The sequence below is a fragment of the Cucurbita pepo genome, chromosome LG10, assembly GCF_002806865.2.
Source record: "Cucurbita pepo subsp. pepo cultivar mu-cu-16 chromosome LG10, ASM280686v2, whole genome shotgun sequence".
Taxonomy (NCBI): domain Eukaryota; kingdom Viridiplantae; phylum Streptophyta; class Magnoliopsida; order Cucurbitales; family Cucurbitaceae; genus Cucurbita; species Cucurbita pepo.
Window position 1 is genome coordinate 2,802,563 of NC_036647.1, and position 27,574 is coordinate 2,830,136.

The following is a 27,574-nucleotide window of genomic DNA, read 5'->3' on the forward strand; positions in this document are numbered from 1 at the left end:
AATTGGGGGAAATTTTTGGGAGGGTTCAGGCATACTGGCTATGCATGGCCCACCAAGGCGGTTCAAAAAAATGGAGTTTAATTAATTAATTATTCCAAGTTTAAGAGTAAATGATTGGATAATTAATTGGTAATGTGAGTACCCATTTGGTTAGCGGTGACGTAATCTCGAACCTTTTGAAAGTGGCTCTCTTGTTTGAGATAATTACGATATTGCCATGCCCTGCCAACTCATCATCACCTACCATGCTCCTACAGCAATTAGAAAAAATAAAAAAAATATATATATATTTATTTGAGAAGTAAATCGTCTCCAGAGGCTAAGGGTAGCTCTCAGATCATCTGTAGGACTGCGGTGGCAGTTTTTTCTGAAAGGGAAGGGAAGGGGAAGGGGAATGGCAGGGGTAGGGGTCCTTAATTAAATCTAGCCACCCTTTTCGTGGCAAAATCTCAGCCGTCAGTAATGATGACAAGGGTCGCGATGATTGTGACCCTAGAGGATGTTCATGAACGTGATAGTGATGATCAAAGGTGGAGCAGTTTTATTTTGTTTNAAAAAAAAAAACTGAAAAGGCAATGGAGAAAGAGCGTAATGATTATAGGAAGGGGATGATGAGATGAGAAGATGGGGGAGGCCTGGTTTCATAGAAATAAATGATTTAAAACCGAATGAAAAAGGGATTTAATTTAAATGCACGACACTGCGCAGCCATAGCCGCCATTTCCTCTTCCTCTTAAAAGCTTTTACTCTGTCTCTGTCTTTCTCTCTCTCTCTCTCTCTCTCTCTCTCTCTCTCCTCTGTGTCTGGGTTCCATTTTTTCTAATATTATTAATGAATTTTTATTTTTATTTTTGTTTGTTTGTTTGTTTGGCCAAACCCCAATTCAATATATTTTGATTTGAAGTCGTTTCATTCTCTTCCAAATTCTAAAATTCCTGTGCTTTAATTTCTTATAGCCCACGTTATTTGGATATCCCCTTTCCGGGCCTCGAAAAGGCTGTGAGTCAGTGAGTGTGTGGGGAGTTCACCCTATAAAACCCCCTCCTCTGTTTCCTCTTCGAATCCACAGCTGCATGTGTTTTTCTCTTCCCTCTTTCTCTCTATTCCTCATCGCCTTNAAAAAAAAAAAAAAAAAAAAAAAAAAAAAAAAAAAAAGAATGATAAGAAACAGAGATTCCATAGTGATTAGAGAGTTCGATGCGAGTAAAGATAGTAAGAGCGTCGAAGATGTGGAGCGACGGTGCGAAGTCGGACCTAGCGGCAAGCTTTGTCTCTTCACCGACCTTTTAGGTGACCCAATTTGCAGGGTCCGCAACTCCCCTGCTTTCCTCATGCTGGTATGGTATTCTTTTTGTTTCTTTTCTATTCTGTTCCTTTGGTATTTGTATTCTGTTCTGTTTCTGTGTGTGTGTGTGTGTGTGTGTGTAGGTTATAACAAAATCATTAAATTCTAAAGTTGTTGGTATTTGGTGTTGGTTATGGTTTTGTGTCTCACACTCATTATGAGCGTTTGTTGGCGTTTCAACAGGTGGCGGCAACGGGCGAAGAGAACGAGATAGTGGGGATGATTAGAGGGTGCATCAAAACCGTTACATGCGGTCAAAAACTCTCCCGCGCTCCTCCTAATCCCAAAACCCACCACCATCATCACTCTACCAACCACCACCTCCCTGTTTTCACTAAACTCGCCTATATCCTTGGCCTTCGCGTCTCTCCTGCTCACCGGTCTGTATTTATTTATTTATTTATTTATTTATTTATTATTATTATTTTTTTTGCTACATAATAATAATTATTATAATACGTGACATGTTTGATTTCAGACGGATGGGAATTGGGATGAAGCTGGTGAAGAAAATGGAGGAATGGTTCAGAGAGAATGGCGCTGAGTATTCCTACATAGCCACCGAAAAGGACAACGTAGCGTCGGTGAATCTGTTCACTGAAAAATGCGACTACTCTAAATTCCGTACACCGGCCATCCTTGTCAATCCCGTCTTTGCTCATCCACTCCCCGTCTCCCAACGGGTCACTCTCCTCCCACTTTCACGCGCCGACGCTGAGATTCTCTATCGCCGCCGTTTCTCAACCACTGAGTTTTTCCCCCGAGACATTGACGCTATCCTCAACAACGTACTCACTCTTGGCACCTTCCTCGCCTTTCCACGTGGCATTTACACGCCTCAGACTTGGCCCGGGTCGGACCGGTTCTTGCTCGACCCACCCGAGTCCTGGGCGGTTCTCAGCGTCTGGAACTGCAATGACGTGTTTAAGCTTCAAGTACGTGGAGCGTCACGCTTAAAGCGGAGTCTAGCCAGGACGACACGGGTGTTGGATAGAGCATTTCCGTGGCTCAGGCTGCCGTCGGTGCCGGAGCTTTTCAGACCGTTCGGGTTGCACTTCTTGTACGGGTTGGGCGGTGAAGGATCCGAGGCTGGGAGGATGGTGAAGGCGCTGTGTGGGTACGCACATAACCTGGCGAAGGAGAGAGGTTGTGGGGTGGTANTACATAATAATAATTATTATAATACGTGACATGTTTGATTTCAGACGGATGGGAATTGGGATGAAGCTGGTGAAGAAAATGGAGGAATGGTTCAGAGAGAATGGCGCTGAGTATTCCTACATAGCCACCGAAAAGGACAACGTAGCGTCGGTGAATCTGTTCACTGAAAAATGCGACTACTCTAAATTCCGTACACCGGCCATCCTTGTCAATCCCGTCTTTGCTCATCCACTCCCCGTCTCCCAACGGGTCACTCTCCTCCCACTTTCACGCGCCGACGCTGAGATTCTCTATCGCCGCCGTTTCTCAACCACTGAGTTTTTCCCCCGAGACATTGACGCTATCCTCAACAACGTACTCACTCTTGGCACCTTCCTCGCCTTTCCACGTGGCATTTACACGCCTCAGACTTGGCCCGGGTCGGACCGGTTCTTGCTCGACCCACCCGAGTCCTGGGCGGTTCTCAGCGTCTGGAACTGCAATGACGTGTTTAAGCTTCAAGTACGTGGAGCGTCACGCTTAAAGCGGAGTCTAGCCAGGACGACACGGGTGTTGGATAGAGCATTTCCGTGGCTCAGGCTGCCGTCGGTGCCGGAGCTTTTCAGACCGTTCGGGTTGCACTTCTTGTACGGGCTGGGCGGAGAAGGACCCGAGGCTGGGAGGATGGTGAAGGCGCTGTGTGGGTACGCACATAACCTGGCGAAGGAGAGAGGTTGTGGGGTTGTCGCGACGGAGGTCTCGGCTAGAGAGCGGCTCAGAGGCGCCATTCCACACTGGAAAATGCTGTCGTGCGAGGAGGATCTTTGGTGCATCAAGCGCCTCGCCGAAGATTTCAGCGACGGCTCCGTGGGTGACTGGACCAAATCACCACCTGGCTTGTCCATTTTCGTCGACCCCAGAGAATTCTAAATCCTAATCTTCTTCTACTCTCCTTCCATTTCCGCCACCGCCGCCACCACCACCGCCATTGCCGTTTTTTTATCCCTAAAAGTAAAGCTGTACTTGGTTTTGTTTTTGTTTTTGTTTCTTTTTGTTTTTTAAGGATTAGAAAGGGCAGATTTTGTGCGAAAAAGCCAAATGGGGAAAGGGGAAGGAAAGTTGTAACGGATCATAGATTATGGCCTTTTGTTGTAAAATAACCTTTTTTTCAATTTCCCCCCTTTCTTAAAAGCTTAGCTAATCAACCTTATTAGATATTAAATTAAAAACCATGACTTAATTTTCTAATTTAAATTCATATATTTTTAAATCATCTTTATAAAAATGAATAATAATAAATTCAGATTAATTGGAATCCGTATATGAAAGAAAGAATAAAGTAGGAAATTAGAAATGTTTTTGTTATATAATAATATTAATTTGACTTGACTGAGATTATTATTATTATTATTATTATTATTATTATTCTTTTACTGAATTTCCAACTTGGTTTCCAAATATAATATCATGTGACATTATTATAAGCACTAAAGTTCTCAAAAGTAGGAATCGTTGACTATTTAGTTTTACTTGGTAAAGCAGACGTCATTTTCCCTTCCAAAAAACAAATAAAAAAAAGAAACAAAATTTCCCGAAAATGCTCGAAAAGGTTCACAAAAAATAATAAATTTAAGCTAAAGTTTTGGATTAGGTAAAATTCGGTTTCCAATAATAATTTAAGCTAAAGTTTTTGAGTGTCGCATTTTTCTTAGTAATTATATAATTTGAGTGAATGTCTAAAATTAAACTACAAATTACTTATATATATATATATATAGGGTTAAGTTTGAACGAAGGGGAGTTTTCATATTGTTGGGTCAAAGTTTATTTGGTATGTTTTAATATAATCGATTAAATATGTAATGAAACCATAATATAAGAAGAGGACCACAACACAAAATTCTGACAAGACAGCCTCTGACATTCCTTANTTTTTTTTTTTTTTTTTTTTTTTTTTTTTTTTTTTTTTTTTTTTTTTTTGTGATTTATGGTACAACAAAAATATTATAACTCAATGACCCATTAAAATAAAACGTACAGACCAATAATTCCTACATGAATTCAGCTCAGCTGTAAGAACAGGTTTTACATGCACAATATACGACCGAGCTCTCCTTTGTAATGGTGGGAATTTGTCAGCGGATTCTACTTCTTCTAACTGTCAAAACAGAGACACATTTTACAAACACTCACTCACTACATTTGTAGAGCATGTTTGAATTATGATATCGAATGCCTCTGGCTTCTGGACGGGGTCGACGATTTGGTTTCCTCTGCGTTTGAAGACCCCAGACTTTCTGATGTCTCCGAGCTACTGATCTCTCCGTTTCTGTCTTTGTTCGACCAAAGTTTCGAGAAGATCTTCTTTGATATCAGCATGCCCTTCATTTTATTTCCCGAAACCTTTTCAGCGTTGTTTTTAGTCACGTCACCATTTCCTAGCTTTAGAGCAGCAAGTTCGCCTTTTAAAGCTCTGATTTCATCAATAGTTGGTATGGCATCCCAGTCGTCCTCTGCGTTCGTTGTAGTTGATCTTGAGCTTCCATGAGATCCCCCTCCTGGTAATAAGGCCCTAATAGAACTCGGTAGATCAGGCGTACTGTCACCAGCTGATGCTGCCGAGGCTCGCATTTGTTCAAAGAACAGAACCTGAACAACGACACGCAATGGAAGTCGCTCGTTTTGCACTGCATGCAAACACGCATCAGGCGACAATTTTCTACAGTCCATTAATCGACAAATTTTCTTACGCTCGCTCTTGCTGATTCCAGGGTGTTCCTGCAGTGATGCAAGGTCAAATCTATGTTAAGGTTGTTCATACTATAATGCAGCTGCTTGAACTAAAACGGATTTAGAATATACCTTCAGGTACATATCAATGGCTCGGTATAATCCATCGTGAGATGGTCTGGAAAAGCTCGATACTGATTCAGCAAGGCGTATAAATTTCGAGATGGGTAAGTTAGGATCACGAGCAACTTCAGCAAGATAGCCATCTACCAGCTTTGCAACCATCAACTTGGAAGCATCAGAAACAAACTTGGGACTTCTAATCTCATGATATTCATTTTCCATGTGAAGATCAGTGTGGACGTCCTGCACCTGCGTCACAAACTCCTCGACAAGGCTTTGTACCATGTCAACGTCGTAAATAGTCGTCTCACCGGCAGGAGCTCGAACTAAAAGATCAGCCACGGTGGCCTCATCAAGCTGCTGACCAATTCTTTTCATCAGTTCAATTCTTCCCATCTCTCCACAATCTAGCAGAATTACTGCTTTTAACAACTTAAGAAAGAAGTGACAGGAGACTTCCCCCTTCCCTGATGGAAGTAGCTGCACTATTGTGTCCACCAGTAGTCTATTTTTAGCAATATCACCACCCTGGACCATACCTTTAGAAAATCCAGGTAATCTCCTCGACGCATACGCTTTCAAAGCTTCACCAAGAACATCACCACTGATTCTACCCCTCGTCTTAATCGTCGATATTACACGTTTGTATAAGTCAACTTGAAGCTCACAGAGATCTTCAACCCACCAGTCCTTCGGAACAACTTTCTGCGTTCTCACACCATTCCAATGAGAATCGTCACCATTTTCAGATGGAAGCTTCTTCCTGTTATAAGTGTACGACCATTCAACCTTCGAAGTATCGATGCAACACTTGGTAGCTATGGAATCAAGGCAGTGACTGACCACCTTAAGTTCCTCAGACCATGGAAGAAGAGACTTAGTTGTCTGAAGAACGATTATCGAGTCCTTCCAGCTTCTAAAAATACTCGAGTTGAGAAAGACCTCAATCTTGTAGATGAGATTCCCTTTCTCAATGGTTTCATACATCTCGAGATACTCGGCTGCACATCTAGCAGCGATGACATTGTATGCATTGAGTGTGACAATCATACCATAACAGAACTTTGCACAAATTTCAAAAGCAGCCGCTCCCCCAGGTATATCCAGGATATGGATTTCATCACTATTCTCTTCATTCGACAGAGCGACTAATTTTTGCAACCGAGCGCTTTTCGACAGAAGCGGAAACTACAATAACGAGAATGCTAAATGGTATTAGTACAACTTCTAAAAACATTATGTTTGTCCTGTTAAGAACTGTGAATAATATTCAGTCTTTTATTTTTAATCTTTGTTCAACTTTTGCTGCTAAAGAATAACAATCTTTCACATAAAACTGCAAAAGTTAATCTGCTAAACCTATCCATAGCTTCTAAGATAGGAATAATGACAAAAACGTGGTTTTACATATTATGTGAGATCCCACCTCGGTTGGTTGGAGAGGGGAATGAAGCATTCTTTATAAGGGTGTGAAAACCCCTTCCTAACAGACACGTTTTAAAAACCTTGAATGGAAGTTCAAAGACTAGTTATGATGTCAATCAAAGAATAATTCTAAACCTACTAATTTCAATAATATCAGGTTTGATTAATGAACAATAAATGCAGTGGATAGTGTGGATCTTGACTCTATCATACTCTTTAATGGCTTGTCACTGCCTCTGAAATAAATATGAACCAGATCCATACCTTGTGCAGATAAAACTTCACGTCTCCGACATTGACAGCAATGTCAGTGGCCAACTCGGTCGCTACATACCTGAAAGAAACAAGGATGATTCGAATCTCATTCATTAGCCAGCCTTGAGAGCTTACACAAGTTGAATACCGGGAATTGTGTTCAATTTTGGCTCATGGAAACTCTGTTTTGGATTATCTCTACGTAACAGCTTAAGCCCACCACTTGCAAATATTGTCTGTTTTGGCCGATTAAGTATAGCCGTCAGTCTCATGGTTTTAAAACGCTTCTCTAGGGAGAGGTTTTCACACCCTTAAGAGGAATGCTTCATTCACCTCTCCAACCTATCACAATCCACCCTCTTGGGGGTCTAGCATCCTCACCGGCACACCGCCCGGTGTCTAGCTCTGTTACCATTTTTATGTACACTCTCATAAAAATGTAGTTCACCTCTCCAAAGATCTCACACCCTACCAAAAGTAATGGGAATTAGCAAACACAAAAGAATGAATGAATCAACACCAGAAGTTCCTGTGGTGTCTAGTTCATGAAAGTGGCAGTTGTATTCATTTGATGAACATATAAACTTATGATAGCATCAGCAGCATAAGGGGGAGGGAATGGAGAACAAAAAGCACATCGAAGGCAACTAAAAAGGAAATATGTCTCACCTAATTTTGTCCCCATCCGTCTGAAATGCATCAGGCTTGGATCCAAGTTTCATAAACTTCATGTTTTCGGTCAAGAAAACGGATCTGAGTATCTGTTTTCTTCCTCTTCTTCAAGATTGTCTATGTCAATCCAAAAAAAAACCCAGAAAGAATATATCCAGAGAAGTAGAAGACAAGCCACAGAAGTGGAAGGGCACACCAAAAATTGACCCGATCTCTTATTGTGAAAAGGGAGTGGGCAAATCTGGGGAGGTTTTTCCCTAGTGTGACCGAATCTTTTGAACAAACAAAGGGAGAAGCAGAAAGGGTTTCGATAATTTAATGAAATAAACACAGCCTGAAACTGAAAAAGTAGTAAACAAAAGATTGCTTCCTCAGTGAGTAACACTCCCCAAGGACCCCGGGGATAGAGGGTCGAATGGGTATGACATTACTAAGAAAACACCGTTAAAACGTATATAACTCGCAAAGCTGGAGACACCCCCACTTGCTAATACCTGACACCACCGTCCTTTCCTTTATTTCTTTATCCTTCCCTTCTAGATTTCGTTTTCCCTGTTGGGTTCTTTCTTATTTTACTTCACTTTCCAATGGGTCAAATACCCAAAATCCTTTCCAGTCCGTAGAGCCGCACAACTCAAAATTCCCAGCCCACTGTCTTGGATTTGAAAGCTCAACAACACCTGAAACTGCAAATACAAATATCCGTTGTAAGTTCGCACACCCAAGTTGTTTGGATTGAGAAGAAGAAATCAAGAGAATCACATGGATCCTTGGGTTGAACCTTTTGAAACACGTCGAATCAAGATATTTCAGAGGTGCAACGAATGCAAGACATGAAAATAAGGAACAATCACTAAAGAAGTGAGAGGTGAAGAAGGTGGTGGATTTGGAGAAATTCCGGAAAAGAAAACAAAAGGGGGAAATGGGTAAGGGAGAAAGAAGGAATCAAGCAGAAGAAAGCAAACAGTAAGAAGATAAAAGTTAAAAAAAAAAAGAAGAGAGGGATGAGAGGAGGTGTTTGGGGTTTCCTTTTTCGCTTTGGCAAACACGAAGAATCAAATATCGATGGGGCACAACAATCAGAAACAATGTTCACAGAAGCGAGCACTCCAACCCTCAAACAACCCCACACAGACACAAAAGAAAGAAGGAAAGCAGCAAAAAGTAAAGTAAAGGAGCACCCATCAAAGATATGAGCTGTGCCCCATCTTTGACAGCCACCACAGCCACACAAACACAAAAGGCCAACCTCAGAATGTTCCCTTTTCTTTCTCTCTCTCTATATATCAAGTCTCAGGGCAACCCCTCCTTCTCCCTCTGAATCAGCACCACCGCCCCCACCACCGAGAAATCTTTGGGCGATGGAAATGGGGTTTTTGAGAAGCGAAGAGAAGCGAAGAGACGCATGAGGCCCCCACTCTTAGCTTTTGAACAATAAAAATAGCACGCTAATCTGACACCCATAACTTTGCTGCCCCCTTGGGCGACTACAACCAGCTGAGTCGCCCCTATCAATTTCGTCTTAGTACATGTCTTTGTGCGCATATGTTCACCCAAAGTAAACAACACACCACTGTTATACCAGAAAACGACCCCCTTCCTCTCCCCTTTCATCATATCTCCCTCCTTTTTCTTCCTCTGTTTTTATTATTTTGTCGCACAGAAAGAAAAAAAAAGGAAAAGTAGATTCTTTTGTTCCTTCCTCTTTTTCTTTCCCTAACAAAAAAAAAAACCCATTCATCATTACCTTCTCTAATCACAAATTTACTCACTAAATTTAATTAATTATTTACATCAACCTTTAAATGAGTAATTTTCATTAAACATTAAGGATATTAAAGTAATTTCGAGAACGCATGGGGGAGAGGAAGAGGGTGGGAATTAGAAATAAGAAAAGATTGGGGGAGGGAATGATGAAAATATAAAATAATATTTTTGAACCTCAAATTGCAGATTCAATGAATGATACCCCCATTGCTTCCCATCATTACCTTCAAGATTTTGTATTCATTTTTTTCTTTAATATTAAAAAAAAAAAAACAATTTTAAATTATAAGGTCTCTGCAAATTTAAATTATNCCAAAAAAAAACCCAGAAAGAATATATCCAGAGAAGTAGAAGACAAGCCACAGAAGTGGAAGGGCACACCAAAAATTGACCCGATCTCTTATTGTGAAAAGGGAGTGGGCAAATCTGGGGAGGTTTTTCCCTAGTGTGACCGAATCTTTTGAACAAACAAAGGGAGAAGCAGAAAGGGTTTCGATAATTTAATGAAATAAACACAGCCTGAAACTGAAAAAGTAGTAAACAAAAGATTGCTTCCTCAGTGAGTAACACTCCCCAAGGACCCCGGGGATAGAGGGTCGAATGGGTATGACATTACTAAGAAAACACCGTTAAAACGTATATAACTCGCAAAGCTGGAGACACCCCCACTTGCTAATACCTGACACCACCGTCCTTTCCTTTATTTCTTTATCCTTCCCTTCTAGATTTCGTTTTCCCTGTTGGGTTCTTTCTTATTTTACTTCACTTTCCAATGGGTCAAATACCCAAAATCCTTTCCAGTCCGTAGAGCCGCACAACTCAAAATTCCCAGCCCACTGTCTTGGATTTGAAAGCTCAACAACACCTGAAACTGCAAATACAAATATCCGTTGTAAGTTCGCACACCCAAGTTGTTTGGATTGAGAAGAAGAAATCAAGAGAATCACATGGATCCTTGGGTTGAACCTTTTGAAACACGTCGAATCAAGATATTTCAGAGGTGCAACGAATGCAAGACATGAAAATAAGGAACAATCACTAAAGAAGTGAGAGGTGAAGAAGGTGGTGGATTTGGAGAAATTCCGGAAAAGAAAACAAAAGGGGGAAATGGGTAAGGGAGAAAGAAGGAATCAAGCAGAAGAAAGCAAACAGTAAGAAGATAAAAGTTAAAAAAAAAAAGAAGAGAGGGATGAGAGGAGGTGTTTGGGGTTTCCTTTTTCGCTTTGGCAAACACGAAGAATCAAATATCGATGGGGCACAACAATCAGAAACAATGTTCACAGAAGCGAGCACTCCAACCCTCAAACAACCCCACACAGACACAAAAGAAAGAAGGAAAGCAGCAAAAAGTAAAGTAAAGGAGCACCCATCAAAGATATGAGCTGTGCCCCATCTTTGACAGCCACCACAGCCACACAAACACAAAAGGCCAACCTCAGAATGTTCCCTTTTCTTTCTCTCTCTCTATATATCAAGTCTCAGGGCAACCCCTCCTTCTCCCTCTGAATCAGCACCACCGCCCCCACCACCGAGAAATCTTTGGGCGATGGAAATGGGGTTTTTGAGAAGCGAAGAGAAGCGAAGAGACGCATGAGGCCCCCACTCTTAGCTTTTGAACAATAAAAATAGCACGCTAATCTGACACCCATAACTTTGCTGCCCCCTTGGGCGACTACAACCAGCTGAGTCGCCCCTATCAATTTCGTCTTAGTACATGTCTTTGTGCGCATATGTTCACCCAAAGTAAACAACACACCACTGTTATACCAGAAAACGACCCCCTTCCTCTCCCCTTTCATCATATCTCCCTCCTTTTTCTTCCTCTGTTTTTATTATTTTGTCGCACAGAAAGAAAAAAAAAGGAAAAGTAGATTCTTTTGTTCCTTCCTCTTTTTCTTTCCCTAACAAAAAAAAAAACCCATTCATCATTACCTTCTCTAATCACAAATTTACTCACTAAATTTAATTAATTATTTACATCAACCTTTAAATGAGTAATTTTCATTAAACATTAAGGATATTAAAGTAATTTCGAGAACGCATGGGGGAGAGGAAGAGGGTGGGAATTAGAAATAAGAAAAGATTGGGGGAGGGAATGATGAAAATATAAAATAATATTTTTGAACCTCAAATTGCAGATTCAATGAATGATACCCCCATTGCTTCCCATCATTACCTTCAAGATTTTGTATTCATTTTTTTCTTTAATATTAAAAAAAAAAAAACAATTTTAAATTATAAGGTCTCTGCAAATTTAAATTATGAACCTTATCTTCCTCTTCGAGATGGTCGAATTTCGACCCTTTTCTTAATCTACTTTTTAATTTATNCAAATCTGGGGAGGTTTTTCCCTAGTGTGACCGAATCTTTTGAACAAACAAAGGGAGAAGCAGAAAGGGTTTCGATAATTTAATGAAATAAACACAGCCTGAAACTGAAAAAGTAGTAAACAAAAGATTGCTTCCTCAGTGAGTAACACTCCCCAAGGACCCCGGGGATAGAGGGTCGAATGGGTATGACATTACTAAGAAAACACCGTTAAAACGTATATAACTCGCAAAGCTGGAGACACCCCCACTTGCTAATACCTGACACCACCGTCCTTTCCTTTATTTCTTTATCCTTCCCTTCTAGATTTCGTTTTCCCTGTTGGGTTCTTTCTTATTTTACTTCACTTTCCAATGGGTCAAATACCCAAAATCCTTTCCAGTCCGTAGAGCCGCACAACTCAAAATTCCCAGCCCACTGTCTTGGATTTGAAAGCTCAACAACACCTGAAACTGCAAATACAAATATCCGTTGTAAGTTCGCACACCCAAGTTGTTTGGATTGAGAAGAAGAAATCAAGAGAATCACATGGATCCTTGGGTTGAACCTTTTGAAACACGTCGAATCAAGATATTTCAGAGGTGCAACGAATGCAAGACATGAAAATAAGGAACAATCACTAAAGAAGTGAGAGGTGAAGAAGGTGGTGGATTTGGAGAAATTCCGGAAAAGAAAACAAAAGGGGGAAATGGGTAAGGGAGAAAGAAGGAATCAAGCAGAAGAAAGCAAACAGTAAGAAGATAAAAGTTAAAAAAAAAAAGAAGAGAGGGATGAGAGGAGGTGTTTGGGGTTTCCTTTTTCGCTTTGGCAAACACGAAGAATCAAATATCGATGGGGCACAACAATCAGAAACAATGTTCACAGAAGCGAGCACTCCAACCCTCAAACAACCCCACACAGACACAAAAGAAAGAAGGAAAGCAGCAAAAAGTAAAGTAAAGGAGCACCCATCAAAGATATGAGCTGTGCCCCATCTTTGACAGCCACCACAGCCACACAAACACAAAAGGCCAACCTCAGAATGTTCCCTTTTCTTTCTCTCTCTCTATATATCAAGTCTCAGGGCAACCCCTCCTTCTCCCTCTGAATCAGCACCACCGCCCCCACCACCGAGAAATCTTTGGGCGATGGAAATGGGGTTTTTGAGAAGCGAAGAGAAGCGAAGAGACGCATGAGGCCCCCACTCTTAGCTTTTGAACAATAAAAATAGCACGCTAATCTGACACCCATAACTTTGCTGCCCCCTTGGGCGACTACAACCAGCTGAGTCGCCCCTATCAATTTCGTCTTAGTACATGTCTTTGTGCGCATATGTTCACCCAAAGTAAACAACACACCACTGTTATACCAGAAAACGACCCCCTTCCTCTCCCCTTTCATCATATCTCCCTCCTTTTTCTTCCTCTGTTTTTATTATTTTGTCGCACAGAAAGAAAAAAAAAGGAAAAGTAGATTCTTTTGTTCCTTCCTCTTTTTCTTTCCCTAACAAAAAAAAAAACCCATTCATCATTACCTTCTCTAATCACAAATTTACTCACTAAATTTAATTAATTATTTACATCAACCTTTAAATGAGTAATTTTCATTAAACATTAAGGATATTAAAGTAATTTCGAGAACGCATGGGGGAGAGGAAGAGGGTGGGAATTAGAAATAAGAAAAGATTGGGGGAGGGAATGATGAAAATATAAAATAATATTTTTGAACCTCAAATTGCAGATTCAATGAATGATACCCCCATTGCTTCCCATCATTACCTTCAAGATTTTGTATTCATTTTTTTCTTTAATATTAAAAAAAAAAAAACAATTTTAAATTATAAGGTCTCTGCAAATTTAAATTATGAACCTTATCTTCCTCTTCGAGATGGTCGAATTTCGACCCTTTTCTTAATCTACTTTTTAATTTATTTTATTCATTAAAACTTTTAATTTTAGGGTTTAGGGTTTAGTGTCCATGAAAATAAAATAATTTTTTTAATATATCCAAATGTTATTTTTTCATGGAAAGATGATTTACTTTTGAAAAAATTTACAAAAAACAATATTTTTATGTTTTTTTCCTAAAAAAAATAATATTAATTTGATTATCACAAAAATTGGTCTCTCCTTTTGAGAATCAAACCCACTTGCCTGCAATGTCTTTTTTTGGTGTTTTCCCATATGATGCACATGGAAAAGTGACATTATGTAGGATCCATGCAAAATACGAAAATTTTAATAATTATATTAATAATAATAATTAAAAACTATTGATGAACATAAATTTATTGACGTATTTAAAAAAATTAGAAAAAAATAAATAATTAGGTAGTTGGTGTTAATTTAGACATTTAGAATCTTAATGAAATTCATGTCACCTAAATTTAGAAGATTTACAAATTTGTCGTGTTTTATTGAAAATCATGTGCCTTAGTCAAATATCATGTGATTTTTGTATCATCTGTCTAACTTTACCTTGATATATTTATATATTTCTCGATGTGTGTTTACAATATAGTTTAACAAATAAGAAAATTACCGAGCTCTTCAATTAAATTAAAATTGTGAGTTAGTGTAAATTGTAGATGTGAAAATTTAATTGTCGTTTGAGTTTAATGAAAATGATGGAGACTTTATATTGTCGATTAAAATAAATATATGTTGAATATAATTAAATAAAATTTGTGAATTACAAGTGAAAAAAAAAACACCTAAGATTATCAACTCCTAAGTAAAAAATTATCTAGACGCACTTTAAAATTGTCAACTCCTAAGTAAAAAATTATCTAGACGCACTTTAAAATCGTGACAAGCAAAAACATACAATATTTGTTAGCAGTGGCCTTGAGTGGTTACAATCACTAGCAAAACTAGATACCGAAGATCCTAATAAATGGAACTAAAAATTTAAAACATATTTTCATTGATACTGTTATTAGATCGTGAATTATCATGTCCATATAGAATACATTTCTATTGATACGAGATTTTTTTATAGAAAAATCAATAACAAAGTCATAAGAATGGTAATAAATTTGTGATGAAAGGAGAAAGTGGATATGCAAAGGCAGGCACTAAGGTGGTGTGTTGGGCATATTCTGAGAGAGCAGAAGAAGAATTGGTGGTGGTGGTGGTGGTGGTGGTGCCTTTAATCTTATATGTGGTGTTGGTAGCTGAACCCAAATAAAGCCTGGATTTCAGCAGAATTTTGGTACACATAAAAACAACTCACCAAAACACTTACAAATCCACAGCTCAAAAAGAAACGCCTCATCTGAATCTCAATGTGGGCATCAGTAATAATCATCATTACCCATTCACATGCTCAACACATTCCCTTCATTTTTGGTACCCTAACCTCTCCCTACCCAAGACCCTCATTTATTTATTTATTTTTTTTTTTATTAATAAAAACGAACCATCCTTTGTAAGGGTGTAAAAAATTTTATCTAGTTGACGCGTTTTAAAATCGTGAGGCTAACGACGATACATAACAGGTCAAAACGAATCATATCTGCTAGGATGATGAGTATATCGATAATCCAACCCGTTATGATTTGTGTAATTATTAATGTAATATGAGAGGAGAAGGATGAGGAAGAGGATGAAGGGTTGAAATTGATGAGGTTTTGAAGTATGAAAGAGAACGATGAACATGGATGCATGGTGTCTTTATATATATATTATTTTATTCTCTCTCCCAAGTGCACCATGCATCCATCTTCAAACCACATTGAACGCATTGGGAAAACCCTTTTCTTTTTTAATTATTATTATTCTTCAGGATTGGAAGGGAAGAGAAACAGATGAATTAAAGGGGCAAAGAGAGGTGCATGGTGTCCCACTCCTTCTTGTCCATAATTTGTCCCGTAAATAAATATAGATTATATGCTATCAACGTCTTTTAGAACGAACTAACGAATTATATTTTTTAGAACAATATAACTTCGTTTTCTAGAAATGTTTTTAAGAAAATAGAGGTATAGGCTATGAAATATACCGATCGTGGTGACTTGCTTAAGAGCGAGAGTAAATATTGTACATAAATTTAAAAAACGAGTGACATAAATATTAATATTACTTTTTGCTTAATGGGTTTAGGAATTTGTAGTCACATCTCCACTTCCCTCCATTTTGATTGTGCTCATTATTATCTTTTGGTGTACATACTTTAAAAGTATATATTATAACTTATGAATATAAATAGATACACCCACTTCAAGTTTGAGTTATAAAAGCACATATTTTTTACTAAGTGGTTCACATCACATTGAACATTAAAAAAAAAAAAACTATTAATGCAACAAATATATTATAACATCAATTCTCTATAAAAACGAGGTTTCATTTCAAAATCACTTGATAAAGAGAAAATTAACTTATATAAAGTTGTGATCCAAGTCAACTCCGACTAAGTTATATAGTTTAAATTTAGTAGAATTAAGAAATGAAATAAGGTTAAGGTAGAGAGTGTGTGTGGGTGTGGGTGTGGGTGTGGGTGTAAAATANAAAAAAAAAAAAAAAAAAAAAAAAAAAAAAAAAAAAAAAAAAGATGTGTGGATTGAATTGGATTGGATGGGCATTTAATTATAATTTATAAACAACAAAACACAAAATTACAAAACATGCGTCTCTTCGCTGTTCTCTTCCTTCTCACTCCCTTCTTTTTCAACTTTCCATCATGCCCTCTTCCCCTTTCGCTTTGCTGTTTAATAATTATTGCCAATTCCCTCATTGTTCATTCCTTTTTAAAAAATGTTGTTTTTAAAACCAACTTACATGGCCCATTCATCTGTCTTCCTGTTTGTGGCTTCAACTAAAATGGAACCCATTTCCAAAGTTGGGCTCCAGTTGGGTTCGTAGCATTTCACACCAACTTGGCTAGTTTTAGAACGCCTTTTGGTCTCTAAACAGTACGAAGTAAATTTTGATTTCATTTCTTGATCTGTAATGTACACAAAGAATGATGCTGTTGAATAAAAAAAATTTACAGATTGAATTTGATTATACAAAAACATACGAGTTTTGTTTCGCCCTCATACGTATATGGTATCTATCGTCAAAAAGAATGGTGCTCTTGCTACTCCCTTTGTCCTCAGAATCTTTTTTACTAACAGTTTCCATTTTATTTCATCTTTCCTGCCCTGTTTCCTAGTCCTGTCCTTGAAATTCCTGAAATCGCGGAACATTCTCGTAAGTTGAATTCGAATTGATTCATGATTAACAAGAGCTGAAGGCAAAGGAGAATGGAAAAAAGGAGACGGATTGTGATAAATTACCTGCACAAAGGGACTCTACAGAGATCAGAATCTGCACAAAGATGAGAGTGCAATTCCAAGAGTTGCCACATTCTCTTGCACTGGGTACAGCCACCAGGGGCTCTTAATTTGCAGCCAGCAAAGTGGCGGATAAGCAATTCCAGCCCCTTGCAGGCTGCATATTTACATGGCGGCTGGTTCGCCTTGAAGTCTTTGTTGTGTGGGCCGATTGTGCGACAACCATCTCTACATATATGAACAAGAGCCTCCATTGCCTCAAATAGTTCCAAATAGACCTTCCTTTCGTTCATTCTCTTCACTCTTTTCTTTTGCCTCTGAAAGTAAAATTTGAAAGATCAGTTTAGAGAAAGGCCAGCCAGAGACTAAGCTCTTTACGGAGTCAAGACACCATTTGATTTGAGGAGAAAAGAACACAGAGAGAAAGAGAGATGTGTTACATTGTCTTCGTCGATCACTGATCCAAGAAGTTCCTTTTCGAGTACTGGGTGGCTTTGCTGCATTGCTTGCCACGAGTCGGTGGAAGAAACAGCTTTGAAGTTTTTTAGGATCATACGGTGGCAAAGAAGGCTGAGACGGGGAGCATCACACAGCAATGCAAGTTGAAAAACGTCTACTACATTTTCAAGTGTCAGCAAATCACGACCCAGTTGCCTCTCACACTCTTTCTTCAACTGAGGAACCACATATACATGTGACAGCACCAGCAGGGGCAATACAAATTCCTCCATTTGTTCTTTCTCGTATCTAAAATAAAATGTTGTAATAAATCAGAAAACACAACCAAATTCGTATGTCCTAAGATGTGACACACAGGATTTTGGTAGATGACATCCAACTTCCAGTGGGGAGAAAAAACTCATAGTTCCATTCATGATAAGTTTCAAAATGTCCCTATTATTGTCATAATTAAATGTGGGCACACAAAGATCATGAAAATTCCAATGGCAAGTCAATTAGCGAAAACTAACGATTTAACTAAATTAATTAACTAACAAAACTAAACCAGTAAACTCATATTTTCTTCCTACAATAACATGCTTCTTCTCATAGTAAACAATTGGAAAATGGATATATCTTATGTTTGAATTAAAAATGTCTTAAATGGTTAGATATCCATAGAAAAACCTTCCGGGATATTATTGGCAGAATCACTGCAATCCAAAATTTTATTTCTTGAAGTCTGATTAGAAGGTTTTGAAGTCTGAAATCAATGATCAAATCACTAAACAGTACAAGAAAAGCATTGAACTGGCAGGTATATTATTTGCAAAATCAATATTATCCGAAGTTTTATTTCTGTAAGTCTGAATAGAAAAGGATTTGAAGCCTGAAATCTATTATCTATATGAATGATCATATCACAAAACACTAAAAGAAAAGCATTTACCTGCAAGAGTACAGGTATCTAACGAATACTTTAACGGCATCAGGTGGAACTCCACGGATCGAAATCGATCGCTTCCTACCAGACTTTTTTGATTGCTTTAATATGCCTTTTATCACAGGAGAAGCCATGCCCTGCAAGAAAATTACAGGAAGATAACCGAATCACTAATTGAACTAGGATGTAGCATGGCAATAACCTTCATATTTTTCAGTTAGAAAATGCAAAATTTGACAAGTTTTCTTCTTAATAGAAATGGATTTATCTTTTAACCAGCACATCTTTTAGCAAAGTTTCCATTGAATGAGATATTAAAATTGCAGGAAACTTCTTTTAGGTTATGAACGAAATGGTGGGATTAAAATAACTTACGAGGATATAGGCATGTGCATACACAATGCCACCATGATCCGTATGAATAGAAACATCTGCTCCATAAGCTTCGTCAAAGAGGCCGTCCCAGAGGTCTCTTGTTGCAGTGGAGACGCAGCTGTATCCTCTTTCTAAGGATTCACTTGAGACCCAACCCTTCTGCAGATGACTACTGATTGCAGATTTGGGCAATGGAGGTGGCAGTGGGATGGTATTTGCCTTGGCTGGGATTAAATCCAAGCAAATATTTTCTGTATTCTCCATTAATTTACTTTCAAAAACTCCAAACCTGTGAGTTAGCAAAATTAAATAGAATAATCAAGACATGTTCAACTGTCGGTAAACGAGCATCATAGAAATTCCCAGGAGTTCAAGATGGTGCCAACCAAAAAGTGATACAGTCAAATTAAAAACAAATTCGAACAAAAATCCCAACCCGCTAAATAATTTAGTTGGATTGACACTGAAATAACTCCTTTGGATGCCCAAATTTTTACCAAAGAATCAAAACAGTCACGCTTCGACTAGATAAAAGATAATCTCCTGGTTCTTTCAATCTAGTATTCTTAAAAATGAATATATATATATATATATATCCTAGAAAATTGAAAACATGAAGAAGGATCAAAAAAGGATACTCGATATGACTCCGAAAATGACGAAAAGCTAGTCCATCCTTCGGATTCAGGAGGATTAAAGCAAATGGGAAACAAAAAAAGAACAAGCCTATCTCTATTTTGCTCCTGTTCAGACAATCCAATAAATCTTCATTTGGCATAAAAAGCAGGAAGCAAACTAGAACAAAAACAAAGTAAAAAAATCCCTAATCCCGAAAATTTAGCATCCCCAGATTGAAAATTCGAAACCGAATGTAAAGCAGTTTCATCTATTCTCCTAGTAACGTCTAGACTTCAATAGAGAGTAATGAAACGGTAGAGAGATTGCTGACCTTCCGATTTGACGTTCGTAAACGCTTCGAGAAACTGATTATAAAGAAAATGGCGTCCGCCGGTAGCCGTACGCAGAAAATTCAGAGAGTGGACAGGGAGACGGATGGATTAACAGAGGGAAATTAAGGCTTAGAGAGGGACAGCCTTTTATAGGTGATCTGGAAATCTTGGACGCGGTAACCGGAGAGATGGAATTTAATAAAATTTAGAGAATGGAAAAAGAAAAATGGACAAAATAAATCGACGTTGCGACACGTGGCGACTTGGGGGATGAGAACGGAAATGGAAATGACGTGGAAATGTTGTGTGCTGATGCAGATCCACGTCGGACTTTCTCTTATCCTTTAATTTCATTTTATGTTAGCTATGTACGCGCTTAGGTCTCGAGTCATACCCACCTACCTTTTCAAACTAATTCAGCGGCCACTATAATTTCATATTTTTTCTTTTTTTTTTTTTATAGAAAAATTATAATTAACCCTTAATTATCAAAAGTTTAAATATCGATGTAATCTTGATACTGGGCCGGGCCAAGTGTACAGATGTTGGAACGGTTGTTCTTGGGCCTAATCCTGATCCATCACTTAAAAAAGGGCGCGAAAAAGTTCGTCTCCGACGATTGGTAAGAAGAGCACGCAACCGCCGATCGGAGTCGAATTCTCCGCTCACGCCATCAAATTCTGAAGCACAGAGAACGAAGCGATTCTCCTCCATTGCCGGATGGAAGGAATTAGCAGTTTTGGCGTTAGTTTCAGTTTCCGATGATTCTGTTTGAAGATGAAGGAAGAACTTCAACTCCGTTGCAGAAAGGGATATCGAAGCAAAGTAAGTAGTAGTCTGTTCGCTATGGAGAAGAAGTTGCGTCGTTCTGTTGAATCCTCGACGGACGAATTCGTTTTCTCTGCTGTAAAACTAAGTCTCAAGTCATCAAAGCACACGCTAAAAATCATAATTCATGGCGAGAATCACTGATCTCTCAGTCACTCCGTTTCTTGCTCTCCCGATCGTTGACGCAAAAGGAAGTAGGTGGATGTGCACAAGGTTTATATGCTTCGCGAGGCATTTTCTTTGTTTGATTTTAAAGGTGAGAGTATTGAAGATTTGAAACTTCTGCTAATTCGTTGCGTTATTGCTCCTTTGTATTTGAAAACCGAGAATGGTCGTCGGTTTGTGGCATATACATTTTTTTTCCGTGAGCGTATAATCTTGCTCGTGAATCTTTGATAACAATAAGTTAATAGACCGCACTTCTATAAGCACTCATGTACAGTTTGCTCGGGATACTGCTTATGGATGAAAGTATTTAAGCTTTAGTTAGTATGAGACTCTTATCATCCTGCTAAATATCTTTCCAGGATGCAAATTCAAATGTTTGTCAAAATTCATTGCATCTACTTTTGGATATATTTCCTCTTGAAAATCCAGATGCTACAAAAGAGCTGAAAGTGTTTGATAGACAGTTCTTTTTAATAGTTCTCATGGATGAAAGTCCAGATGTGAGAGTTGTAGCAGTTGAAGGTTGAGGCATTTGATGCTGGACAATTCTCTTTCGGTAAGGATAGCTCTAGCAGATCTCCTCCTCCTCATCAGGGATGTTCGTGATTTCCAGTTTAACAAGGTCAGGGCATCCTATAACTAATTTTTGTAGTAAAAATGCTGCAAAGGCGGGCTGTATCCATAATGTATCCCCAAATCTCTCTGCAGGTGGTTAGTTTGGATGTATTGTTAACTGTTCATGCACATGACCAACCCATTATTAGTAAGAAAATTACTAGATTGCTGATGTCTTCGTATTTTCCCACCAAAGTATCAATTGAAGAGGCAAGATTTTGTGAATTTGCTGCTTCAGAAGGGGCATCTCTTAAGTCCATTGTGGAACCTGTTCGAGCACTAATCAATTTGGTTTCGTCCTCTGCCGAGCTAGATGCAAATTACATTGATGGTTTAATTCTTTCAGCTAAATACCTAGGCGGCTGCATTTCAAGAGAGCCATGTTACAAGATCGATCTCAAAGATTTGTTCACTGCTGAAAACTTGAAATGCTTGGTCTCTGTAGCAGAATCTGGGCGTGCTCGATCTTCTTTATTCAACATTGTTTCCTCGTTCTCTCCTAATGGTCTTACGGGTCTTCTTGAGGAGTGCATGCAATTAATTACTAATTGTCGTGGTTTATCAGGAAACATAGAAAAGCAAGCTGAAGTGAGGTCTGGCCATAAGTTTTTCCAGGCTTGTGATGCATTGGATGTTATGTTCGAAGCCATGGCATTGATACTATAGAAATCTGCTTATCATTGCTACATTAATTTTGGAACTGATATACCAAAGCTCAGTGTTTGAGCAGGCCAAATTCTATTTTCCCGCATGGTTATCAATGGTTTAAAAGATTGAACTTTTGGACATGAGGGAAGATTCTGCCGAGGAGAACAACGATGACAGATCTTTCCACGAACACGAGTTCTCCATTTTTAAGAAATTTCTGAAGATGTTTGTCACATTTCTAAAAAGAGATCACCACATCTTGGATGCAGTTGGAGTGGTTTTTATGGTTGGTTCAGAAATTGGCTTGGGAAGAAGGATTTTGGGCTGGTACTCGGACTTCTACAGTTTGTTTGCCGAAGCCTATACAGTGCTGAGGACAGAGAGTGGGGGCAATACGATGTTGGCTTCTTTACAACGTAGATATCCTCATGTAGAGAGGGAAACAGAACAATGTAATGGAGAGGGACGTCATGAATTAGATAAGGCAAAGACTTTGCTTGAACCTATATGGTTGTACCACATTTTCGAAACTGGTAAGCTTTCAATGGTGACTGAATAGACAAACATTATGTTCCTTTATCTTTCATTTTTCCTATAAGAAAGTTACCCATTAATAGTGAAGCCAAGAGTGGCTAAATCAGTAGAGCCTTAAATTGGTCAAGTAGATTGTAGTGAGGATATTGGGCCAAAAAGGAAGCACAGCCTGCACAGTCCATGAGAAGACTCGTGGCCTTTGACAGACGACAAACTATTCAAGTGGGTGGAGAGCCAGTTTTCAATTTCGTGGGGAGAAGATTATTGGTTCGGTCCCATGAAGTGAAAACTGAAAAGTAACCATTGGCCGTCTAAAGGAAGGCGCAGCCTTAAGACCACGACAGGGACCAGCCCACATCAACTTTTATAGAATGTGTTGGAAGAGAAGATGGGATGGGGGAAGCGAAGATTTGGAGTGTCAACGATGAAACAGAACTTAGCATGTAATTTGTGTGGCTGGTTATTCTCGCTCGCTCTTCATACAAGGCTAAGTGGTTGAAAACTTGAACGTGAGCTCAGGTATGATAAACGTAGCCCATGTTTTACACGCACTCACGTTTCTGCTTCCATAATTTGTAATTTTAAAGCGAACACTCCTCCCACCTTCTGTGGGCCAAAAGTAGCATCAGCGTCACTGGGAAAAGAGGTTTTTTGCTTTAGTGGGGGCCATAATGGAAAAGCAAGAAAACTGATGGCTTAAATAAAGAACAGCAGACCAGAACACCCTCCTCCTCCCTTCCTCTGTCAATTCCCATACGAAAGATCCTAGACTTTTTCAAAAGTTTCCAACCAAAAGAAATACGTAAATTTAGAGAAAGAGAATTGAAAGACAGGATGAGGGCCACTGCAACCCATTTGTGCCACTACTAATGGGCCAACACCTTTGCAAGAGATTCCCCTAAAGACAACTCAACTCTCACCGGCCGTCCTAAGATTCCAAAGCCTCCTCCTCAGGCTCTCTAAGTTCCCTAAACCCAATGCCTTCTTTTACCCTTCTCCTGCTTTTTCATACCCTCCAATTTGGATTGTTTAATCCTCAATTTAATATCATTTAAGCTTGCTTGCTTCTCAATGCCATTTTGCTTCCTGATATCATCTTATCACAAAATCTCGCTCCACTAACTCCACTACTAAATTTGGACCTCTCTTTTCTTCCTAATGTGACGATTGTGGGGATCCTTTTCTTTTTAATAATGATTCTTCTATAAAAGTGGTCATTTTCCTATACAGTCCAACAATATTGCACTTCCTTAGTACCCAAATAAAAATGGTAGTCAAACCTGAATTTGAGACTTTGATTTCAAATCCACTTAACTATATTATATGCACACACATATGAGCTGCTGCCGGTTTGAATACAATTAAAAACATCTTAATTGTTAGAAGGGAAATGAACTTTTATTATCCTGATCTGGTCAATTTTTTTTTTCACGTAATATATGGAAGGAAAGAATAATCCTCTAAAATAAATATTTATAAAAATAAATAAAATATAAAGCCTATTGTAGCGATATTTTATGCATGGTGCATTGTATTCATATTCACGAAGAGCTTCTATAATGGAAAGAAAAAAGGTTCATATAAATGGGAAATAGTGAGAAATCAAGAATTAAAATGTGCCTCAATTCTATTAAAATCACTCAGATCGGATAATTTAATTTATCTTCCTTTTTTTCTTTTTTTCTTTCCAAACACGGTTTTGTACCGAAATCTCCCCCGTCCTTCAGGCATGTGCAAAAAGTTATTGAACCGAACCGGTCCATTTTCATGATCCAACTAGTTCTGGTCAAGGTCTCCATGCACTGGCCCACACCACCGGCTGCTCTTTCCACGTCAAGAATATTCCGGCGACGTCGGAGTTCTGTGTCATTGCCCATCCTTCCTTGTATCTCCTCAACAGCGCTCTGACGTCGTCGCATACTTCGTCGCTGAACGTCACCGGACTGAATCCGTTTCCATGCAGCCGCTGAGCCCACCTCACAGCCGATTCCCGTCTCTCAACCGAGTCGGCCGCAGAGCAAGCCACCAGGTCCACGATTGCCCTACCGGCAGCTCTCTCGAGCATCAACCGCTCGTTGCTCGTCCTCGTGAAACTTTCGTCCAATGTCTCGAAGTAAACCCTAAACCATCGCAAACATTCTTGGAAACCTCTCAGAAATTCAGTCCCATCGACGCCTACGTCGAGATCGGCTTCCTCTTCTATCACTGTGATTATCCGCGGCCGTAAACTGCGGAAAGAAGAAATCAAAAAATCTCGGCGGTTGTTAATCGCCGTAATGGAACGTAAGGCTCCGACGCAGTTGATGGCAAGTGCCTCGTCTTCTTTGATATCTAATTTGGCGAAGTCCAATTCCGAAAGGTCACCAGAATGGTACAGAGCATTGAATTTGAAAGGTACGCCCATAAGCCTAGCGAACTTTTCCATTCTCGTACCTATTTCCTTCATTACTTTTTGAGATGCAGACACTCCGGTTCCATTACCGGGCTTGGTGGTGACGATCGTGGTGAGACGAAGGTGCGGCGTGTCGTCCGTACGAGTCGCGAGAGCTTCTAGCAAAGTAGGCCACTGAGTGCAATACGTGCTACTGATATCGATTATGTGTAGCTTCGATTCGCCTTCTAAGGCCTCAATTAATGCGCCATTGCAAGAAACATGCCCAAAAGTGGTCCAGGGGCTAACCTCCTGAAACTTGAGCATCACTTTCCTAGTTGAATCGAATGAGCATGTTTTCTCTGAGGCAGAGGCCAAAGCGCAATAATTACGGTCGCCGGAATCTGTCATGCGGCTAAACAAGGCCTGCAGGAAATAGGCAGCCAGCTTTTGATCCGTATCCCCATAGGGGGAGCTAAGTTCGTTTAGCATCCACATGAGTTGGTGAACGCGGGCGCTGTTCCTCTCAGAAATTGCCCTGGCCGTCTCAAGGAGAATATCGACAGCCCACCTGCCGGAAAATTCGAAGTTGATGTCGGGAGAGGGGGAGACGTATGAGAATTGATCGATGGGTGTGGGAGTGGCGGTGGAAGGTGGGTGTGGATGGTATGGATTGTAGTATTGTCTAGAATTACTAGAGGATGAGAAATCTTCGTCATCCATGAGAAGGTTGTAGCATTCTTGGTCGTCGTCCTGTTGATGGTACTGATATTGGTTCTGTCTGGAAGATCTAGAGCTGCTAGAATTGGTCCTGCTGGAATTGTAAGATTGCTCAGATTGGAGATTGACAAGCCGAAACAAGGTATCCATTTAAGACCCACATCAAAAAACTCGAAATCTCTCTAGTTTTTTGGACATAGAACAAGTTGGTTAAACAGAGAAGAATGAGGGGGGAGGAAGGGTTCAAAGTTCTGTGATGTCTCAAAGCAAGGCGTGGGAGGTGATCTTCTTTTTATGGGCTAATCTCAAATCAAAAACCCATATTCAGCATATTTGTTGGGATTGTGTGTAGAAAAGAAGAGATGAGAAATGGAATTGTTGGCTGACAAAAAGATGATAAAGTGTGAGAAAAAGGATTAGCTTTTGTTTTCATTGTTTTTGAGAAGGAAGAAGAATAAGAGAGAAAGGAGTTAATATTATTATTACAAGTTGGGTTTGTGAGTGGAGGCAGCAGGCGTGCCATTTGGAGTTTGGTAAGGTAAAGCTGCCGGCGTGCATCACCATCATCAAGCCCACCACCATCATCATAGACATATACCACATATACCAAACCCACACACTCCCATTTCTCTGCCTTCCCTTCCCTTCCCTTCCCCCACTTTCTAGGGAATGCTCTCCCATCTTAGTCTTGTTTCTCCAAATACCATAAACCATTCTTCTTCTTCTTCTTCTTCTTCTTCTTCTTCTACTTCTTCTTCTTCTTCCCTTTTTTAGTTCAAGTATTCTGTGCTTCATCTACCTACAAAAATGGTCTCTTTCATTCTGTTTAGGTTATAGGACATTTTTGTTTTTATGTTGGAATCTCCATTTGTAGATATGAATGTATTAGAGATTGGTGTGAGTGAATGGTTCATTCTATGTGAGAATGTATGGTTGTTGTTGTCGTTGTTGTGTGGATGAATGATTGGTTGAACACTCCATTTTTAGAAATTATGTTATGTTGTCCACCACACCCCATCATTTCCATCTCTTTTTTCACATCATTTATCTTTCTTTACATCATATATTTCTTGAATTTAATCCTCACTTCGACTCAATCTTTTATGTGTTTCAATATAATATTTTTTCTACTTTTTTTTCTTATATATATATATATATATATATATACATTATATAAAGTAGATGCTTTTATTAAGGTGCATGTGAGACGAGAGAGAATAGCCAAAGCGTGTTTACGCATGATTTTCAACTATCCCACCTTTTCATCTTAAAGTTTTCAAAACCCCAACCCCTTTTATCCTTAAAAGATTTCATTTTTGTTTCATATTTGGTCCCTAACCTATGAAAAGTGTTGGATTTTGCTTCCATTTAATTCTAAAGTTTTGATAATAAGTTTCTATTTAGTATCTAAAAGAATTAATAAGTTTCTTTTTAGTATCTAAAAGAATTAATTTTATAATTAAAATATTAGATCGTGGAATTATTGAGACCTCCATCTTATCTTGTTAGATCCATAATGATTATCGCATGTATCTAAGAAAAAAATGAAGAATATTTTATTCTCGGAAGTTTTCCCATTTTCCCAAAACTTAACACAATACCAATAAATCAATCTTAAATTTTAAATTTAAAAAAAAAAAATGTCAACTTTAATACAAACAAGGCATAATGAGTAGAAAGTGAATTGGTGTAAAAAAGCTTTGGGAGTTGAGGAAAAATAATTAATGTTTTATGGGAAAATATGCAATTGCATTAGTTAAGCCAAATTAAGGACTACAGCACCTCAACAGAAACATTAAAAGTAAGGTAAGAAAATCAACTACTTTCTTGAAATTATTTTGGAATGCTTATGGATTGGATGTCACCCAATACATTATTGTCCACATTATAAATAATTAAACCAAAATCAACAAATCTCACTTCAAAACATTTCAATCTT

The 27,574-nt window shown here is 38.9% G+C and overlaps 5 protein-coding genes across 8 annotated transcripts; 2 read left to right on the plus strand and 3 right to left on the minus strand.

Annotated features, from left to right (window-relative positions):
* Positions 1–1,157: 1,157 nt before the first annotated feature.
* LOC111804196 (probable N-acetyltransferase HLS1) lies at positions 1,158–3,639 on the plus strand. Its single transcript, XM_023688917.1, has 4 exons — positions 1,158–1,337; positions 1,529–1,725; positions 1,824–2,491; positions 3,219–3,639. Exons 1-4 carry the CDS (start codon positions 1,158–1,160, stop codon positions 3,413–3,415), a joined length of 1,242 nt encoding a protein of 413 aa, XP_023544685.1. The 3' UTR covers positions 3,416–3,639.
* Positions 3,640–4,466: 827 nt separating this feature from the next.
* Positions 4,467–7,817, minus strand: LOC111803712 (BTB/POZ domain-containing protein NPY2-like). Its single transcript, XM_023688236.1, has 4 exons — positions 7,688–7,817; positions 7,028–7,097; positions 5,348–6,526; positions 4,467–5,263 (listed from the first exon to the last, which is right to left on the minus strand). Exons 1-4 carry the CDS (start codon positions 7,747–7,749, stop codon positions 4,706–4,708), a joined length of 1,869 nt encoding a protein of 622 aa, XP_023544004.1. The 5' UTR covers positions 7,750–7,817; the 3' UTR covers positions 4,467–4,705.
* Positions 7,818–16,430: 8,613 nt separating this feature from the next.
* Positions 16,431–19,915, minus strand: LOC111803238 (BTB/POZ and TAZ domain-containing protein 4). 3 transcript variants are annotated; one of them, XM_023687557.1, is made up of 7 exons: positions 19,751–19,915; positions 18,802–19,090; positions 18,433–18,563; positions 17,483–17,789; positions 17,046–17,359; positions 16,787–16,938; positions 16,431–16,672 (listed from the first exon to the last, which is right to left on the minus strand). In XM_023687557.1, the coding sequence occupies exons 2-6, from the start codon at positions 19,063–19,065 to the stop codon at positions 16,803–16,805; spliced, it is 1,152 nt and encodes a 383-aa protein (XP_023543325.1). In that variant the 5' UTR covers positions 19,066–19,090; positions 19,751–19,915; the 3' UTR covers positions 16,431–16,672; positions 16,787–16,802. The 3 variants fall into 3 exon arrangements, with proteins under 3 accessions (XP_023543325.1, XP_023543324.1, XP_023543323.1); XM_023687556.1 differs by having other exon boundaries at positions 16,431–16,711; XM_023687555.1 differs by having other exon boundaries at positions 16,431–16,938.
* Positions 19,916–20,392: 477 nt separating this feature from the next.
* On the plus strand, positions 20,393–22,674 carry LOC111804340. Of its 2 annotated transcripts, none has more exons than XM_023689102.1 (3): positions 20,393–20,835; positions 21,107–21,369; positions 21,456–22,674. In XM_023689102.1, the coding sequence occupies exons 2-3, from the start codon at positions 21,283–21,285 to the stop codon at positions 22,026–22,028; spliced, it is 660 nt and encodes a 219-aa protein (XP_023544870.1). In that variant the 5' UTR covers positions 20,393–20,835; positions 21,107–21,282; the 3' UTR covers positions 22,029–22,674. The 2 variants fall into 2 exon arrangements, with proteins under 2 accessions (XP_023544870.1, XP_023544871.1); XM_023689103.1 differs by having other exon boundaries at positions 21,225–21,369.
* A 1,479-nt stretch (positions 22,675–24,153) lies between these two features.
* Positions 24,154–26,606, minus strand: LOC111803370 (protein SHORT-ROOT-like). The gene has a single exon (XM_023687735.1). It carries the CDS (start codon positions 25,783–25,785, stop codon positions 24,331–24,333), a length of 1,455 nt encoding a protein of 484 aa, XP_023543503.1. The 5' UTR covers positions 25,786–26,606; the 3' UTR covers positions 24,154–24,330.
* Positions 26,607–27,574: the final 968 nt, after the last annotated feature.